This window comes from Cervus canadensis, chromosome 17 (assembly GCF_019320065.1).
Source record: "Cervus canadensis isolate Bull #8, Minnesota chromosome 17, ASM1932006v1, whole genome shotgun sequence".
Classification (NCBI taxonomy): Eukaryota; Metazoa; Chordata; class Mammalia; order Artiodactyla; family Cervidae; genus Cervus; species Cervus canadensis.
The window spans coordinates 62,946,940-62,965,204 of record NC_057402.1 but is presented as its reverse complement, the minus strand read 5'-3'; the positions used below and the strand labels follow the sequence as shown (position 1 = coordinate 62,965,204).

Below are 18,265 nucleotides of genomic sequence, written 5' to 3'. Positions count from 1 at the left end.
GGGACTCTGCAGTCCTAGCCAGCAGCTGCATCGCGGATGCCCCAGAACATGGGGCTTCAGGCATGTTTAGGGATATGTGTAAATGCTATCCTTTTACTGATGGAAAATTCAGACAGAGAAGAACCTCATCATTTTACATCGGTAAAAACAATGTGGCCAAGTGTCTTTGTTGTTGCCTTTATATGTGGGACAGACAGACGAGCTGGCACACGCGGCGAGGGGGGATGGGAGGGGGGTAAGGCTGGTGGGACAGCGGGCCGCTGCATGAGAACGGACCTCGGGGGCCAAACTCAGCACTGGGGCAGACTACCCACGTCAAAGAACCTAAACATGTCGTTCTGGCTATAAGGTTTTTCTCTGCCTTTCAGAAATCCTAAGACTAAAGTGCAGGGTGCCCTAAATACTACTGTGGGTGCATGCTCAGTCACTCAGTTGTGTCCAGTTTTTTGCAACTCTGTGGACTATAGCCCGCCAAGCTCCTAAGCTCTTCTGTCCATGGGGATTCTCCAGGCAAGAATACTGGAGTGCATTGCCATTTCCTTCTCCAGGGGAATCTTCCCAACCCAGGGATCGAACCTATGTCTCTTGTGCCTCCTGCAATGGCAGGCAGACTCTTTACTGCTGGGCCCCCTGGGAAGCCCCCCAACTAGTCCTTACGTGTAAGATGTAGGGAGGGCAAGTGATCATTGACTTTGGGCAAGACAGCATCCAATAAGATTGGCTTTGGGGCAATAAAATACACAGCACTTGTAGGCTGTCTGGTTGCTGCAGCAACACCTTGGGGCCCGTGCGCACCCGTCCATGGCCGGGGTCACCTTTCCCAAGGCCTGAGCTCACCTGTGCCCCGAGTGTGGCTGAAGTCGCCCTTGACCACGCGGCAGGTCTTGCCGTCCCCGCTGCAGACCCCACACCGGTCTTCTTTGGCCGCAGACCCGATGATGCCATCACAGCCGATTTTCTAAACAAGCAGAGTGCTGGGTTATGCCGAGTGTAGCACTCAGAGGCACACCCTGCAGGGCTGACTGTCCATGAGGCCCAGCAGGCTGGCGCAGGAGGGCTCACAACACCTCCAGAGGCCCAAGCAAATATTTTAAAACCAGGAGAGAAAAAGAATACAATCCAGCTGTATTACATTTGCCCTTACACCACATAGTCATCAAATACATGCGCTAGTATCTGTTATGGAGGAGGGATCTGTGACAGCCCGGGTGCCTGGAACTCACACTGGGGCCCGGGCCAGGCCTTCCAGAGCCGCCCGAGGTGGGGCCATGGGGAGAAGGGAAGCCAGCTCCCACACCTCCCAGCATGGCCACGGTTTCACACAACCCATGTTCCCCTTGGAGCTGTGTGAGTCTGTGATTCCATCTCGGCTGGAATAGCCAACAGTCTCAGAAGGCACGGCAGAGACCACAGTGACTTTTCTGCTGGGGTCGGGAAGCCCAGAGCTCACTTGGGCTGACTGGGTGTGAGTCCCCTAGTCCTCAGTCAGGGGGATTTAGCCCAAGAAGATACCCTGTTGCTCAAATTTTTCCAAGGAGGCCTGTCTTGGAGGGCAGAGGAGGGTCACCCTGACCCTGGCTGGCCCCAGGGAAGAATAGTCAGTTCATAAAAAGTGGGAAAAGGTTGTGAATTCCTGTTTCTCCTTAAAAAAAAATTCATGAGACTTTTATGGGATGCAAAATAACATACCTGAGTTTATATTACAGTAAACACTGGTGTGGTTAATTATTTGCTAGTTAAATTGCTAAAATGCCTCTCCATCCTTCTTCCCTAGAGTAAAGAATTCCAGAACAAGAACTGGGTCTCCACTGCCCTGCACCCTGCATCAGGCCAGGAAGGGTTCTACATCCAGACAAGCCAGGCCCAGGGACTGTACCCCTTCCTCCCTCCATGTCCCCGCTCCCACGGTGGGTGGGAGGGGCGCAGGGAATGGAGCCAGCCACACCGCAAACCTCCTGGAGGCGAAGTCTTGGCCATGCAGCTCACCGATTGAACCAGAACCCTCTGTTTCATAAGGGCAGTGATTCTGCAACATCAAGGTATATCTGCCTCACCAGGAGGGCCACAAAAACACAGATGCAGGACCCACTCCCGGAGTTTCTTATCCAGCAGGGCTGAATGGACCTGAGTATCTCTATTCCTGTGAAGTTCCTGGGTGCTGCTGCGGCTGCTGGCTGGGACCACACTCAGAGAACCCTGGCACCGTGGCATGCTACACAAAGCGCAAATGAGTCTTCATACTGAACAGCTGTGAAGTCTCACCCTTGGACGCTTTTGTTTCTTTGGGAAAGAATTAGTGAGAACTTACTATCATGTGTCCGAAAATGATATCGTCACTGAATGTACTTCAGTGAAGACTTGAAGATATGCTAAGGGCAAAGCAAACTGGGTCCCCAAATGAAAGAAAACTGAAAGGGGGCAATATTTTTTTTAAAAATAAAAACTCCATGTTTTAAAAAATAGAAACTCCAATGTGTTCAAAGTTAGTATAAGAACAGCTACAGGGCGAGAAGATCAGGGGCTTTGGCAGCCAGAGACCAGGCAAGGCGTGAACAGAGAGAGTGAATGAAGGGGTGAATTAGTGACGAATGGAGACCCAGACTGGTAAGCAGCATTGACTGTCACACCTTGCCAGGGCAGACCACCCCGTGTGACCTGGAGGGAGGTGAGCTGGACCGTGTGGCAGGAGCTGCCTAGGTTCACGATCTAGACTGCTGGCTAATTCCTGGGAAGACGCTTAATATAAAATTACAGGCAGTAAGAACACAAGGCAGCCAAGATCCAAAGTTCTCCTCAACCGGCAGCCTCTGCAAATGCCCTGTGGTCACATCTGTGTGCCACGTGTGCATTGCCCAATTTCATGTCTCCTGTCCCAGAGCCCAATGTCCCAGTCCCCAGCCTGTTTCCAATACTGCCACAGGGCCAGGACCCCCGAGCTGGCCCTGCACCCTGACCTGTCCCCACGTGGCTTCCCCGTCTCCCAGGTACTCTAGACTCCTCTCGCACTGGTTTTCTATTACTCTTTTAATCATACTGCTGCTCAGCGATAGTGGGTCTCTGATTTGAGCAGGTACCACTGATACCTCAGTCAGGGTGTCCAGATAAAAGTTCTCTAGATACTCTAAGCTAACAGCCCTCTTGGTCTAGATGGCTTTCCCTAGCCCAGCGAAGGCAGCTGACAAACCTAGGGGTGCACAGCGAGTGTCTGGCAGGGCCAGGAGCAGTCCTTCACCTCCTGGCCCCAGGCTGGCTGGGTAACCCTGACATCCCCAGCCTGGGACTGAGGTCACCGTAAGGCCTTCTGGACAAGGTCAGGCCTCTCCCCAAAGCATGCTGGGTTTGTGAGAATTTTTAAATGCTCAGAATAGGGAAGCTAAAAGAACACCAGAAACACTACCTTTGGGAAAAGGAGATGTGGGGGGAGAATCCATGCTGGAATTTCAAAAGGCTACTTGTTGTCTGGCTGAGATCGTGTGTGTGTGTGTGTGTGTGTGTGTGCACATAAGTGCTCAGTCGTTCAGGCTCCTCTGTCCATGGGTTTTCCTGGTAAGACACGGCTAGGAGGCGAAGTCTGCATTTGAAATCTGCCAGACTAAGAATTCACCTGGATGCAAGACGGACAGGCACGGGAGGAGCTTCCAGGAGGAGCAGGAGAAGGGACTCGCTGGGAAGAAGGGCACCGCTCTCCTAGATGAGCAAACCGCCTTCCCACCCAAGAGTCCCCGACAGAAGGAAGTTGGTGGGGAGGAGAAAGTGAGAATGAGGAAGGGCAGTAGTGCAAGTGAACGCTCGCAAAGCCCCTGCATAGCCAGAGCAGCACCAGCTGTCCTCAGGGCCCCCGCCCCCAACAGGAGACACTGCCGCTTCGGACAAGCAGAGCCAGGGAGGGGGGCCCACGGTCTCTCTTCACTGCGACTCTCGCCATTGCTCCTAAAACATAACGTAAAGAATGTGTGCACGCTTGCTCAGTAGCAGGCCCCCACCGACACTGAGTTAGACCTCATGGGATCCAACGGTTAAGAACATGCAATGTTTGGAATCTATTTCCTTTCTTTCAGGGATGAAGTCACCATCAGTTGGGGGTCCGGTGAGAGGAGACTGTCCACAGGACCACGGGGCACACAGCAGCTTTGCGACACTTGGGTATGCTTGGACTGCAAGGAGCCAGCCCTCGCCTCTTTTCTGAGAGTCCAGGTTATTCACAGGTAAGTCCAAGGGCCCACTGTCAGCATCTATTTCTCTCCGGAGGTGTTGTACCATCCTTTCCAAAACATGAGCCCCCTGCTTATTTTTTCATTGGGGTGATGACTCTTGAGGGCTAAAATTAGTCTACCAAGATGGTATGCCCTTCCATACAGCCCTCACTCAGCACCTGCTAAAGGAACACCACCTCCTGGTCTGACCAGCTGTGGTCAATGTCCAGAACAGAGAGATCACCTCCTGGGCCCAGGAACACAAGCTCACCAGGGGTGGCACGTACTAAACTCCAGCACGCTGCAGCCACCTGGAGGCCTGGGTAGGTCACCTGTTGCCCAAGGATTTGTGTTGCTGCTGAATTCCCAGGTGAGGCTGCAGGCCCAGGGCCTCGTGGAAGACCACTGGGCTAGGTTTGGAGCTCAGAGACGTACCTCCTTGGAGACAGCCACTGCTGAGAGACCCCAGCCCTGTGTCCTGAAGAAGTGCCCCTTCCTGTCAGGAAAGGTCCCATGTCTGGGACAGCTGCAGCTGTGCCCCTGAGCCAAAGCAGCTCTGGGCTGAGGACCCCTCGACGGATGTGGGGGCCTCCCACTGCTCTCAGAAATGGGGCACACTTACAGTGGTGCTCAGGTCAAGTAAAGAACCTACGGGAAGCTCCATCATGACCGAACGTCTGGTTATAAATCCCAAAACGCCTTCAGTGAGGGCCTCACAGATCACCTGGATGCCAGTTTATGGCTGTTCAGAACTTCCAACTCACAGGTCTCCACCCAGGATACAGAGACCCATATCTGGAACCTTCAACAGCCTTGTTCATGGGACTCACAGTATCTTACGTGTTAAACTGTCAAAGGCTGGATACAGGGTGAAGGTTCTCTGTTATTTTCTCTTCTTCCCTTACCCAGCATTCTGTTTTAATCTTAAAAACTGGCTTCTTTTGTTAAAACTTCACCTCTCAGAACAGAAGTGTCCTCAGACACGACTTCAGGTTGTAGCCAGCTGGCTTCCGGATTAGGGCAAAGCAACCCAGTGGGTGGGCGGTCAGCTTCTCTTCTGAAAATGCTGTGCTAATGTTGATCATGAACTGAGGAGAGTTACACATTTGGACATGAGCCTCAGTTTCCCCATTCTAAAAATGAGAGTATTAACCTCAGTCTCTGAGGGTTGCTGCAAAAATGACCACTGCTCTGGTTGGAGAAACCCAAGCTCACCTCTCAGGCCCGGGTGAGAGGTGGGCCCTGTCTGGATGGATGGAGCCTGCTCCTAGGCCACCGCCTGCCTTCTAAGGGCCTGGGGACAAGCTCCCCCTCCTCTGATCTGAGCAGAGCAGGGCTCAACAGGTAATTGTCATCTCTCTCTTTTCTGCCACAGACTCCCTCCTCTCCAGAAAAGGCAGAGGGCAAGGAGAAGGCACGCAGGACCACATCTTCCCTCTTGGGGGTGAGGCACGTGAGCCGTGTGCAGAGGCCCATGTGCAGGCAGGCTCTCCTGTGATGTCAAGTAGCCCCACCTACAACAGGTCGTGGTCTGTCCCCGTGGGCTTCTCAGGTCAGGTACAAACAGGGTCACCCTGTAAGTTAATTCTTCGGGGCACTCAGGGATGCGTGCAGGGTCACCCTGTAAGTTAATTCTTCAGGGCACTCAGGGGCTGGGACAGTTTTGCATGCTGTGCTCTCTGCCTGGTATTATTTTAGATGATAACTGCATTTAAAGGCAGGGCATGCAGGGCATGCGTGTGTCTGAACAGCAGTGAATCTGAAAACCAAGGGGCAACAGCCAAACTAACCTGCCAACAGTGGCGTTTTCTCCCTCTGCTACAGAGTAGTGCAAGAAACACATTATATACTTGGAAGAGGCTGGGATTCTCTGCTCCCCCCACCCACCAGATGCTGACTGTCACAGGAGATTTAATGACTGTGTTTATGAGGTTGGGTGTTCTAGAGAACAAGACGACAAAACCAAAGGGAACTCCAAACAATTCACTCTTGCGTCTTCCCATTTATCCCAGGGATCACTTTTCCACATACACTAGGAAAACCTGCTACTGTTTCTAAGCTTTCAAAGCAGTTCCTAGTCAGCATCTGTTGGTCAGAGCCCTGTTCTGCTGACAAGCCAGGGCGCGTGTGACGCCAAGGGGAGGACACTGTCCAGGGTGTACTTAACTGAAGGTTCAGGATGGTGGGGACCTGGCAGGAAAGGCACAAGTTCTTTCAGTAAAGACAGTTCTTTGTGAAACATGCAAAAGCCTAGGAGAGCATTGGTGCTCAGCGCTGTGTTCTGGAGGAGGGGGAAGGATGGACCATGAACAGCAGAGAAGTGAGGAATATCCACTTCAGTGCTGGAAAACCTGGATGCTTTCCCTGGCATCCTGCCCCACTGATGGACGATCACCAGCCACAGATAACCTCCTGGTCATCACATCCACTGACCATGTCTCCATCCTCATCTTTGGTCCGTCACTCTCTAGCATCTGACGCCCCATCTGTGCTGTGCATTGATTCATTCACCCAAAGCACGGTCACGTGCCTACCACGTGCCAGACCGGGAATAAAGATGCTAAGACAGAGGCCGAGAAGGGGGCAGGCTCTCATGTACTTCTCCAGGGCCCCGTGGACGGCTCTGCCCCCTCCTCTCTTGACCTGGGCGCTCCAGAAGTGGGTAGCTCTTGTGCCCCTTCTGCTCCTGATTTTCCTTGGTAACGTCACCTTCTCCTTAAGCCGCAACCATCACTCATGTGCAGACAACTCTCAGACCTCACACTTGCCCCCGACCCAGGCTCACGGGGGGCTGGTCTGCTGACAATCCTCACTCCCCCTGACTCTCCAGCCAGGACACTGACCTCAGTGTGGCCACCCAGAGGCACCGGCTCCTCCTCCAAAGTTGCCAGCCCCTGACTTCTCAGTTCAGGACACCTTCACCCGCTCTCCTGGAACTCACAGATGCGGCCGCCTCCCCAGCCCCGACCCGAGCCCTCCAGGCAGCTTCCGGTCCCCTTCTTGACACACTCACTCAGGTGCCGGCTCACGGCTTGCTCCCCCATGACTTCTCCAGTGTCTGCTTCTTGTCTGTGCTCATGGCCACTACCCAGCTGAGGCCTGATTACTCAGCCAAGGGCCGATCACACGGGTTTTCTCTCTTCTGCTCCGGGACTGACCCTCACCGGGGAAGATGAGCGGGTCGTGGCTGTGGACCCCACTGCCTGGAGAGCATGCCCGCACTTCCTTGATCTCATCCGACCCCCTCGGCTGCCCTCTGTCCTCCTCCTGGTGCACGCTGAGTCCAACCACCTCCAGCCTGCTCCCACGAGCTCCACCGTCAGAAGAAACCCAGAGTCCCGCCCCCACCAGCCAGGCCCTGCACAGCCTGGAGCCCTGGCGCCTCCCCCCACCCGCCCCTGTTTCTGGAACGCCTGGCCTAACCCCTGCCTTCTGCCAGGAGCATTGGCTCCACCCCACGTCTCCACCGGGCCAGCTCTGTCTCCTCCGAGGGCCCCCCATGCCGCCCACAGCTTACTCTCCATGACCCCACTTCCCTCCTCACGTGGGCCAGACTGCCGGGATGACCAGGTCTGTGAGTGTACATTTCCCTGTCTGCCCCATGCGTGGGGACAGGGACCCTATTGGTGCTGCTGAGCACTGCACGCCCAGCTCACGGCCCGGCGCATGGAATGTTCTTTCTGCTCTTTCTAAACCCAGTCTCTCACCGGCTCTTGACCATACCTTCACCTGTGGTCATTAAGGCTTCACGTGAATTGGTCTCATCTTCCCACAGATGGACCATAAGCCCGGGAAAGAGGGCATCTTATGAACCTCTGTGTTCTTGTCCTCACCCCAAACACAGTGGCCTGCATGGTACAGAGCACAGAACATATACTCAATAAAAGCATGCCAATGCCGACCTCTCATCAAGCCGGGGGAACCAAAGACTTTGGTTTTCAAACCAAGTCCTCTGCCTTCTCTTCTGCACCACCAGCCGGACAGCACAGTGACCATTCCCTCAACAGAGTGGTTTCACTTTCTCATTTTTGAGCTGGGACTTCCTCACACAGATTTCAGCAGTCCTCATTTGTGTTCATGTTCCTGGCTGAGAGGAGAAGCACTTCCTTTCTTCAGCTTGATAGCTATCTTCCAACCACTGCCCCCCCCCCCCCTCTGCTGTTAGAGGGACATCACTGACTTCTTTAAATTTAATTGCTGCTTTCAGCCAGCGATGCAGACCCCCGCCTGGCCTCTCCCGGGCTCCCGGGTCACTCCACCAAGTTCTGCTGGGCTCGTCTTCCTCCTCCTTGCCTTCACCCTTGTCCTGCTAAACCACACCTCATTTCTTCAAAAGGATGCATGGAAAATAAAATTTCTGAGTTCTTCCATGTCCCAAAATTATTTTGCCTGCATGCTTGGTTGATCATTTGGCTGCATACAGAATTCTGTAATTATCTCAATTTTTTTGCCAGGGTCAGTTTTCCTGCTTGTTTTTCTTGGTCCTTTCTCATTCCCGCTGCTGGTTTTCTTCAGGGAGCTGGTGATCTCTGGCTGACCACTTGTATTTGAGAATGAGGCACAGATGGCCAAGTGACGGGCCACTTTGGATGCAGGGTGGCAGGCTTCCATTTGGGCCCGGCAGGAGGGAAGCTGGGCTCTGCCCTTAGTCCCAGAGGGTGGGTGCTGCGCGGGAGCACTGGGGTCCCTTCCCTGCTCCAGCTGTCCTTAAACAGCTTTTCACGAGACTTTGGGGAAAAGCTTGAAGATAATTCCCTAATAGCTTGTCAAGCTCCAAGTGCCAGGCCGGGCAAGGTCACCACCCAAGGCTCATTGTTTTCAGCCAACTTCTCGCTTCCACCCTCCATTCCCAAGTCCTAGACTTCCTCAAGCATCTTGCTTTCTTTCTGGTTGTCACTCTCCATCTGTTCCAGCTCTGGCCTCTGTTCCTTCAGTAAAACTTGCATCCACTTATGCCTTCTTGTCGAAGGATGGCCTCTGCTTCTCTTCACCACCATGGTGTGTGCTATGCTGCCTTAACCACGGGGTGAGTGAAGTCCTGGGTTGGAAGAGGGGTGACCATGTGGCTGAGTCTACAGGCTTAATCTGAAAGTTGCTATGGGAGGTTAATCAGGTGAAAGGGGTGCAGGGTATGACATCAGAGCTGTAAGCACTGCTTTAGATAAAGGTTCGGCTACCAATAATTACACACTTCAGGGTGTCGGCTGAAGGGTAAAAGCAGCAACCAGGTGGGCACTGTTGAAACACAGGCCTGCCTGTACATAACATCCAGGAGGGCTTCCCACAAGGAGATCCAGCCAGTCCATCCTAAAGGAGATCAGTCCTGAATATTCACTGGAAGGACTGATGCTGAAGCTGAAACTCCAATACTTTGGCCACCTGATGCAAAGAACTGACCCACTGGAAAAGACCCTGATGCTGGGCAAGATTGAAGGCAGGAGGAGAAGGGGATGACAGAGGATGAATTGGTTGGATGGCATCACCGTCTTGATGGACATGAGCTTGAGCAAGCTCCAGGAGTTGGTGACGGACAGGGAAACCTGGCGTGCTGCAGTCCATGGGGTTGCAAAGAGTTGGACACAGCTGAGTAACTGAACTGAACTCAACTGAGAGTTTTCTGCATGCTTGTGACCCCTTCTTTACACAAGGGGAATCTGAAGTCAGAGTCTCTTATAAATCTCCTAAATCCCACCAGTAATTCTACTTGCCTAATAGAAAACCACTGTACACAAAATAAGAGGTCAATAAATTCTGGACATTGAAAATGATCCATTGAAACAGGCTCCAGTTTCCAGAATCACTTAAGTCCCTAAGAGCCAGTGACCCACCCAGTCTTCTTTTTTCCTTTGTAAAACGCAATCACAGACTGTCTGTCCTTCAAGATAGTTCTTTGGAGAACACAGATTATCAGACACCATCCCTTCACTGAAGCAGCTTACAGGCCCTGAAGATGTTTTGCCGTTCATCAAACAAGGGATCCGTACATGAGCTAGGGTCCCAAGGAAATGTGACTGTAATTAGAGTACATTGGCTGCAAGTGTACGTAAGCTGATGAAGCCAAACACATCTGGTCCCAGACGTGTTCAGCTGTTTGACTCACCCCTTACCGGTCAGCAGCTTTGAGGCAAGTTGCACATTAGAGGCATATTAACTTGATTTCTTTGCTTCTGGAGGCCAACAGGAGGAATCATTAATGATGGGACTCCTGATTTATAGGGACTTGCTAAAAAATAGACAATGTTTGTGTTTCTTCCCCCAATTCACTCCCACTTTTATGAGCGCTGTTAAGTTTCATTTTAGCATGTTAAGTAATTTGTGACTCACTAAAATGAAACTCAACTTGGTCCTCATAAAACAGAGTAAAATGGTATTTCCATGTTTCATGTCATGGTTTGAATCAGCCTGCTATTTGGAGCTCAGTAGAATCTTCTGGAAAGGCCATTGTGGAGCCTCTTGTCCCTGCCATTCCCCATGTTTCTCAGAGTTTCCCAGAACTCCTTCCGCTACCCTAAAATAGCAAAAGTTAGAGCTGCAGGGAACAGCAGGAAAACCTAACAAGTAAACCACAGCCACACTTCCGTAGTGCTGTCTTACATAAAGTATGGAAGAGTTCTACCTTTTATCCACTATAATTAGGTGATGGCATCGATGAGCAGTCAGACCCTCTGCTCACAAACCCCCTGAGGTTTCTTTTTATTAATACTACTCTTCTTCTCTTTAACCAACATTCCTTGCCTGACTCATTTACAAGGACCACAGAAATCCAGAACTTTCCACTTTGGCAATCACTGTAACTAAGCATAAATACTATATTACAGTCTTACTTAAACATGCTCAATGGTATTATAAAACTTCATTAACTCTGACATTACTAATTTGAATTTCTGTGAGTATTGAGTTAACCACGGGCGAAAGTTAACCTTCACAGCTTCCCTCTGAAGAATGAGCACTATTAGAAAAATCACAGATGGGATTTAATTTCCTTCAGAAAGCCAATTTCTCTCATGAGGTGCTTGCTGGTAGCTGCTGATGCCACCTGCCAGGACAGTGGCCTTCTGCTAGGACTGGTGGGGCATCCACGTAGAGGTGATGGTACTTCCAAAAACATGCATGGGTCTCCCCGCTGTCAGGGTGAGGCTCCAAGGATCATGAACCCTATCCGCTGTAGAGCACCGTGAAGGGGCCACTATCTGTGCCTCTGTGCCAGGAGGGGCTGGGCTTGGTTAGCGCTCGCTAGTCCCAGTGCAGGGTGAGTAAATATAATGATGGAGATGGTGGAAGAGCCATTTGAGATGGACTCGGAGGTGGTAACGGGACAGAGGTGGGAACAGAAAGGCAAGTGTACACGTCATCCCTGTCACACTCAAGTGCAGGCCAGGCTTTGGCTCAGTGGTGCCCTGATGACCACAGACTTAAAGCTATTAGAATACCTTGAGTGGCCTCATGAACGCCCAGCTGTACTCACGAAAGGGCTGAGAGTTTTGCTGTCATGGCATAGGGGAGCCTCTCTAATTGAAAAGGCTGCCATAAGAACTAAAGTCATGGAAAGGTCACACTGGACTGCCTAGAGCTGAAATCATGAATGGCCATTTAACACGGACCCTGCTGGCCAGAAAATGTCAGGATGCTTAGAATTGCTTCCACATTGGTAAGAACACTGCAGAAAATGCTGCTGAGAGGCTGGAGGTGGCTCAGCTGGGGCTGCTTTAAAGAACACAAGTGCTTTTAACTTGGGATATGTTTGCTAAAGGAACATAAGTACTTGGGCCGCACTGTGGCCCCTGCAAGTGCATGTTGTAATTTAGGACGGAAACAAATCTTGCACTTGACTTGTTAGCAGGTTTACCGAGAAGCAGAACCATCGGCAATTTCTCATGCCGATAATGATAAGATCCTGGTTCACACTGCCTGAGGCTCTGTACATTCTTTGCTACAACAGGCAGCCCCGAGGGCCCGTCACCCCTCCTTCCCTGGGAGGGTGCCTGGCCAAGGCTCTTGGGCACCAAGGGTCTACTGTCCCCACGTATTCGTATTTGATAACAGAGCCACGCAGTGCCAAAGGAGTCTGGACATTGTCAAGCTTTTCCCTGAAAAATTCCATTCTTGGACTAGTTTGGACTTTGCAAGGGGAAAAAAATCCACTATGGTTAAAATGATTGGCCATCCTCTCTCCTTTCTCTTTTTGCCTTCTTAAATGACATCTTTCATCACGCTAATGAATCACAGACATCTAACACCAGGATGGGTTTGTGGATTATATTCCAGTGGGTGGAGCCCCAAAGCCAGGCATGCTCACCTCCCTAGGTACCACCTGTGAAGGCATCAGCTCAGTTGTACTATATCTTTGATAGCTAAACAAGCAAAGCTTGCCCCCAAACACATTCATATGCATCCTCCAGTCCATCAGGTAGGCTGCCTACTCTTCCCTTTGTCGTGGTGTCCAAAGTCACTCTAAGACGTTTGCGGTGACCATGTCGCCACTGCTCTTTCGGCACCTCAACTCCTGGTTGGCCCACAGGTGGGCCTCATGCTCAGTCACTGCTGAGGGAGGGAGGGGTGCCAGGCTGCAGGAGGCAACACCACCCGTGGGATGCCTTCTTGAGAAAGTCCACTCACCCAGGCCTTCTGAGGCCTCTGCCACCCCGAGCTCCCCCTGGAGGGAGCCTCCCCTCCAAAACCCTGCCAAGGACACAAGGAAAACACATCACCTGGCACCTGCCATGCACGCAGAGATCCGTCTCGTAGGGCCCGCAGGGCGTGCCGTCCAGGACTCTATCGGCCACCAGCAGTGGGGACTCCTTCCCGAGGGGTGAGCAGTAGAGTTCACATGGCTTATCTGAGGAGGGAAAGGGGTGGACATTGACGTGGGTAGGGTCTTGGGGGCCAGGTGCTTGTAGGCGCAGGCCAGTCCAGGAGAGGAAAAGCTGGCATGGGACCGGGGTCACAGGTCCAGGACACATGCTGCACCCACCCCTTGGAACACGTGACCCAGAACATGGAGAAAGACCCTCCTCTGACTTGGGTGAAAGGCAGGCAGGTGAGAGCTCTGTGGGCTTTTCTTCACTTTGTTTTCTTTATCCTTTGCAAAGATACAGTATTTCTTTTTCCTTAAAGTACTAAAAATAACAGGCTGAACAAACATTTTGTCCAGTGCTAACCTCTAAGCAAGCTGAATATGTACCAAGGGTGGGCCTGGGGTGGAGAAGGGGGAGGAGGCGGCCTCCCAGCGAGGGGAGCAGCCCTGGAGGGTCTCCAGAGTAGCGGCTTTGCTGAAGTTTTAGTGCTCCTCAGCCACTGGAGAAAAGCTGCAGGACTGTGTGTTGCAGCAAGAAGGTCCTGGAAGAAATGGTGTAGGAATAAGAAACAGAAAGGGGACACATAAGTCTCTAGGACAACTTGTAAGAGCCATTTCCCCAGGCATGATGGAAATCCTGATTTCTGCTGCTGCTGCTGGAACCAAATGAGCTCCCAGAACATGCCATGATCTCACACCTTTATCTAGATTGTTCTCTCTGCCTGGAAATTCCTCCACTCACTTAGCTTTCTGGAATATTTCTGGCACCCCAGAAGCTTCTACTTCAGAGCCATCTCTTCTCGTGCCACTTCTGACTTGCAATCTCCACCTGCACTTTGCACACACCTCCATTACAACCCTAAAATCCTACTGTCTCGGATTTCTTATAAGGTGAGTCCTTTTGCTACAGAAGTTTGAAGGGGGTTGATTGCAAATTACCTTTAGATGAAAGAACTGATGGAAATTGGAGCCCTTGGAGGACAAGGAGTTAAACTTTCATCTTTGGTCAGTTCCAGGATCTGCCTCACAGAAGGACTTGGTATATATTTTCACCTTATGGTACGAACTTCACAATCAGTTTGTTGATAGCCCCAAAATAACCTGCTGGTATTTTGACCAGGATTACTTAATCTATAGATCAAATTGGAAAGAACTGACATCTTGATATCTTTCCACCCACATGGAATATTTCCCCATTTATATCATTGTTTCATTTTATTCATCAGAGTTTTATAGCTTTCCACATACAGATCTTATACATATTTTGTTAGATTTAAACCCGATTATTTCATTTTGGGGGTGCTAATGTAAACAGCATTGTGTTTTTATTTTAAATTTCAGTAGTGTTCTTTTTACTTCTTGGCTGTGAGGCACGGCATGCAGGATCTTAGTTCTTTGACCAGGGATTGGACCCATGCCCCCTGTAGTGGAAGCAGAGTCTTAACCACTAGACTGCCAGGAAAGTCCTGGCATTGTGTTCTTAATTTCAAACTCCACATGCTCATTGCTATTATATAGGGAAGTGACTGACTTTTGTACTTGTATCCTGCAACCTTGTTATAATCCAGGAGGTTTTCAGTTTTCTGTTGATTCATTTGGATTTTCTACAGATTATGGTGCCATCTGCAAACAAAGATATTTTCCCCCAGCAAACAAAGATAGTTTTCTTTTCCCCCAATCTGTGTACCTTTTACTTCCTTTTCTTGTCTTATTGCATTAGCTAGGACATCCAGTAAGCTAGGACTTACATTGTTATAAGTAAGCAAAGTAACAATGCTTCATTTAATAAATGTGGATGGAGGACCTCTCTCACACAAGGCACTGTTTGAAGTAGGGAAAAGAGGACTTTACAAAATAATAATACGAATGGATTTTGTTCTTTTGTAGGTAATTGAGAAAGATAAATGCACTGTTTTCTCTCTCTCAGTCACCTAATTCTAACGCAGATTGTATGATTATTTTACAAAGGAACTTTCAGAGAGAGAAATGCCAACATCCTTGTGTTGTTTCTGCCAAGTCTTTTATCTCCACTATGAGCCTTCCCCAGGAGGGCCTTCTGAAAGGCAGGGGTAAAACAAAAGGCTTCTGGAGCTGGCATGGCCTCAGTTTAGACTCTGGCATCCTAGCTGGAGAGGTCTTGTCAGAGCAGACATGTCGCCTCACCCAGGTTCCGCAGCTTTTGAGATGGGGTGACATTCACTGAACTGCCACTGTGTTCAGCAGCTTTCCATTGAGCTCGTCTCCCACACAGTGCTACTGACCAACATGTCCACTGGGAATCTTGTCTTAGAACGCTAGAAAGAAGCTATGGGGGTAGAGTGCAGGTGTTCAACTTGGCTGTTCCAGTTAGTTGTGTGTGTGTGGGGGGGTCAACTGTGAATGGTAGTTTCCCAAGTAAGTAAAGTAACAATGCTTCATTTAATAAATGTGGATGGAGGACCTCTCTCACACAAGGCACTGTTCTGGTACTGCTTGGGAAAGAAAGATAAATCATGCATGCTTTTCAAGGCTCTGGTGGTCTTATGGACAAGTAAACAGCAAACTCCGGATGAGGCAGACTGTGAAAATACTCACAGGTCTGATCTGAGCTGTCAAGAGGACAGGCATACTGGAAGGAATGATCCACTCCCCCAGGTGGCAGGCTGGGGTCAGCTGTCCCTTCATTTAGATGAAATAACCCAAGATGAAGGTCAATGAAAGAACTATGGGAGACTGAAATGTAAATTGGGATCAGGTTCTGGGAGGTTAATTTGACAAGAATTTTGGGGTGCTCTTTGGGAACCTGAGGTTTCCTATAAGCATGTCGGGAAGCCACTGGGAGAGGGGCAACACAGAGTCCCAATCTTGAATGGATGGATATATCTTCTCCACATATTAGGCTTCCTCTAGTGGTTCATTGTAAGGATGGATCCCTTGGCCAAAGCAGTTTCAAAATGAAGGATTACATTTAAACTGCAGAGCTGCCTCAATATCTGTAGTAACTGGGCTTTGAGGAGATTCATTCAACTACAGTAATAATGGCAATGGTGATGATGATGATAAAATCATAAATAACATTATTTGCTCTGCGCCATGCAGCATGCTAAGCAGTGTCTATGCATTTCAGGAGGGTGTTGTCATCATTCCTTCCTACAGCTGAGCATGTGAGGCTCAGAGAATATGTGTGGCTACCCAGAGCCCCTTGACGGGCAGGGCCAGACTCTGGTTCATCACTGTTTTCCTTCTGAATTGAGAACTCTGGGAGTCAAAGGTACCAAAGACACCATGCTGAAAACAAACCACCACTTTTATGAACTTCTCTGGCTTCTGAGTATACACTGTGATTTAGGCAGAAATGAAAATAGGATTTGGGTAGAAAAGTAGAGGCTCTTTGAGGTAAGTTAGAAAGACCAGACTTGAAAGGGATGAAGATGGTCTACCCGGGTTCTTTGATGTGAACATCAGGGAAGTAGAAACTCTGCAAATCAGGGGACCCGAACCTCAGATGGAGGGATTCTGACATGAACCCAGGCAAGAAGGTACCCTCAACTCTACTCTTCCACCTGCAGACACTGTCCTTCACGGCTTGGGCAGTCTGGAGAGCCTCAAGCCCCACAACAGAGCCCAGAGGTAACACTTCCTTCCCCTGGTCAGCTGGAACTCACTCCATTTGTCCATCTCCTTTTCTGAGGATTCTCCTCAGAAATCAGGGCACCCCACACCTCTAGGAAGGTATAGCAGTATGTCCCAAAGGGACACAGGATAAACTTTATAAAACTTGAGCATCTCAGAACCTCTCAAAATTCTCTGGATATTCCCCTCTTAGCTGCCCTGGCTGGGTTATTAATTTCCTGATAAATAACATGAGGTGTTGGGTTTCAACTTTGGGCAGTATCAACACTCTTACATCCTCAGTTGTATGTGCTATGCCTAATTGCTCAGTCGTGTCCGATTCTCTGTGGCCCCACAGAGTAGCCTGCCAGGCTCCTCTGTCCATGGGGATTCTCCAGGCAAGAATACCGGAGTGGGTTGCCATGCCCTCCTCCAGGGGATCTCCACTACCCAGGGACTGAACCCAGGTCTCCCACATTGCAGACGATTCTTTACCATCTGAGCCACCAGGAAAGCCCTCAGTTGTATAGAGGGAGGTAAAATCTTCTTAAAAGTTATATAATCATATACCCTAAGGAGAGAAGCTTGGAACATCCCTCTTGCCTGGCTGATGTGTGCCACGATGAAATTGGAATTGAAGCTGTTTGGGATCAGTTCAGTTCAGTCGCTCAGTCATGTCTGACTCGTTGTGACCCCATGGACTGCAGCACACCAGGCCTCCCTGTCCATCACCAACTCCTGGAGCTTACTCAAACTCATGTCCATTGAGTCGATGATGCCATCCAACCATCACGTCCTCTGTCATCCCCTTCTCCTTCTCTCAGTCTATTTCGGGTGGGTCCCAGCTTTCCACTGGTTCACCTGTTGTCAGGACTTACACTTGATGGGAAGCCGCAAACAGGGAAGGTGAGACAGGCTTGGGGGATTGAGAGCCACACCACCACATCTGCTTGATGGAGGCTTGGAAGACTTGCCCTGGTGCTCTAGGGCCAGGATGGTGAAGAGGACACCTGTGGTTCTTTGTGCTTTTGTCATTCTCTCTCTGCCAGTAGTTACAAAGTCTTATTAAGGTGGAGACTAGTTAACTTTGAGGCCATCATAGCTGCTCACCCCAGTCCTGCCTGGCCCTCTGTGGGGTATCCATGCTGAGCAGGCTGCTCGGCTCCCTATCTCCAAAGCTGCCCACCATGACCTACAGCCAGGCCTCAGCTGATTGGACCAGCAGCGGCCACCTGACTGCAGCTAGACCAATCAGAGTCTTTTTTCCCCACCACAGCCTCATAGCCAGGCCTCAAGGGGCCTCAGTTGATTGGACCAAGAATGGCCACCTGACCACAGCTAGACTAATCAAAGTCTCTCTCCTGGAAAATCAGCACTGAAAGTCAGATCAGTTCAGTTCAGTCCCTCAGTCATGTCCAACTCTTTGTGACCCCATGGACTGCCGCACGCCAGGCTTCCCTGTCCATCACCAACTCCCAGAGCCTACTCAAAACTCATGTCCATTGCGTCAGTGATGCCATGCAACCATCTCATCCTCTGTCATCCCCTTCTCCTCCTGCCTTCAATCTTTTCCAGCATCAGGGTCTTTTCCAGTGAGTCAGCTCTTCGCATCAGGTGGCCAAAGTACTGGAGCTTCAGCTGAAACTCAGGTACAAAGGTTATTCCAATGAATATTCAGGTAGAGAGG

At 50.4% G+C, this 18,265-nt stretch overlaps 1 protein-coding gene across 2 annotated transcripts in view; it reads right to left on the bottom strand.

Moving 5' to 3' along the window:
• ADAMTS17 (ADAM metallopeptidase with thrombospondin type 1 motif 17) overlaps positions 1 to 18,265 on the bottom strand; it is a 395,361-nt gene that overhangs the window by 112,500 nt on the left and 264,596 nt on the right. For both annotated transcript variants that reach the window (XM_043434539.1, XM_043434540.1), the window contains exons 14-15: positions 12,902 to 13,029; positions 838 to 958 (exon numbers count right to left, since the gene is read on the bottom strand). In XM_043434539.1, coding sequence (XP_043290474.1) covers positions 838 to 958; positions 12,902 to 13,029 — 249 coding nt within the window. The remainder of the gene's footprint in view (positions 1 to 837; positions 959 to 12,901; positions 13,030 to 18,265) is intronic.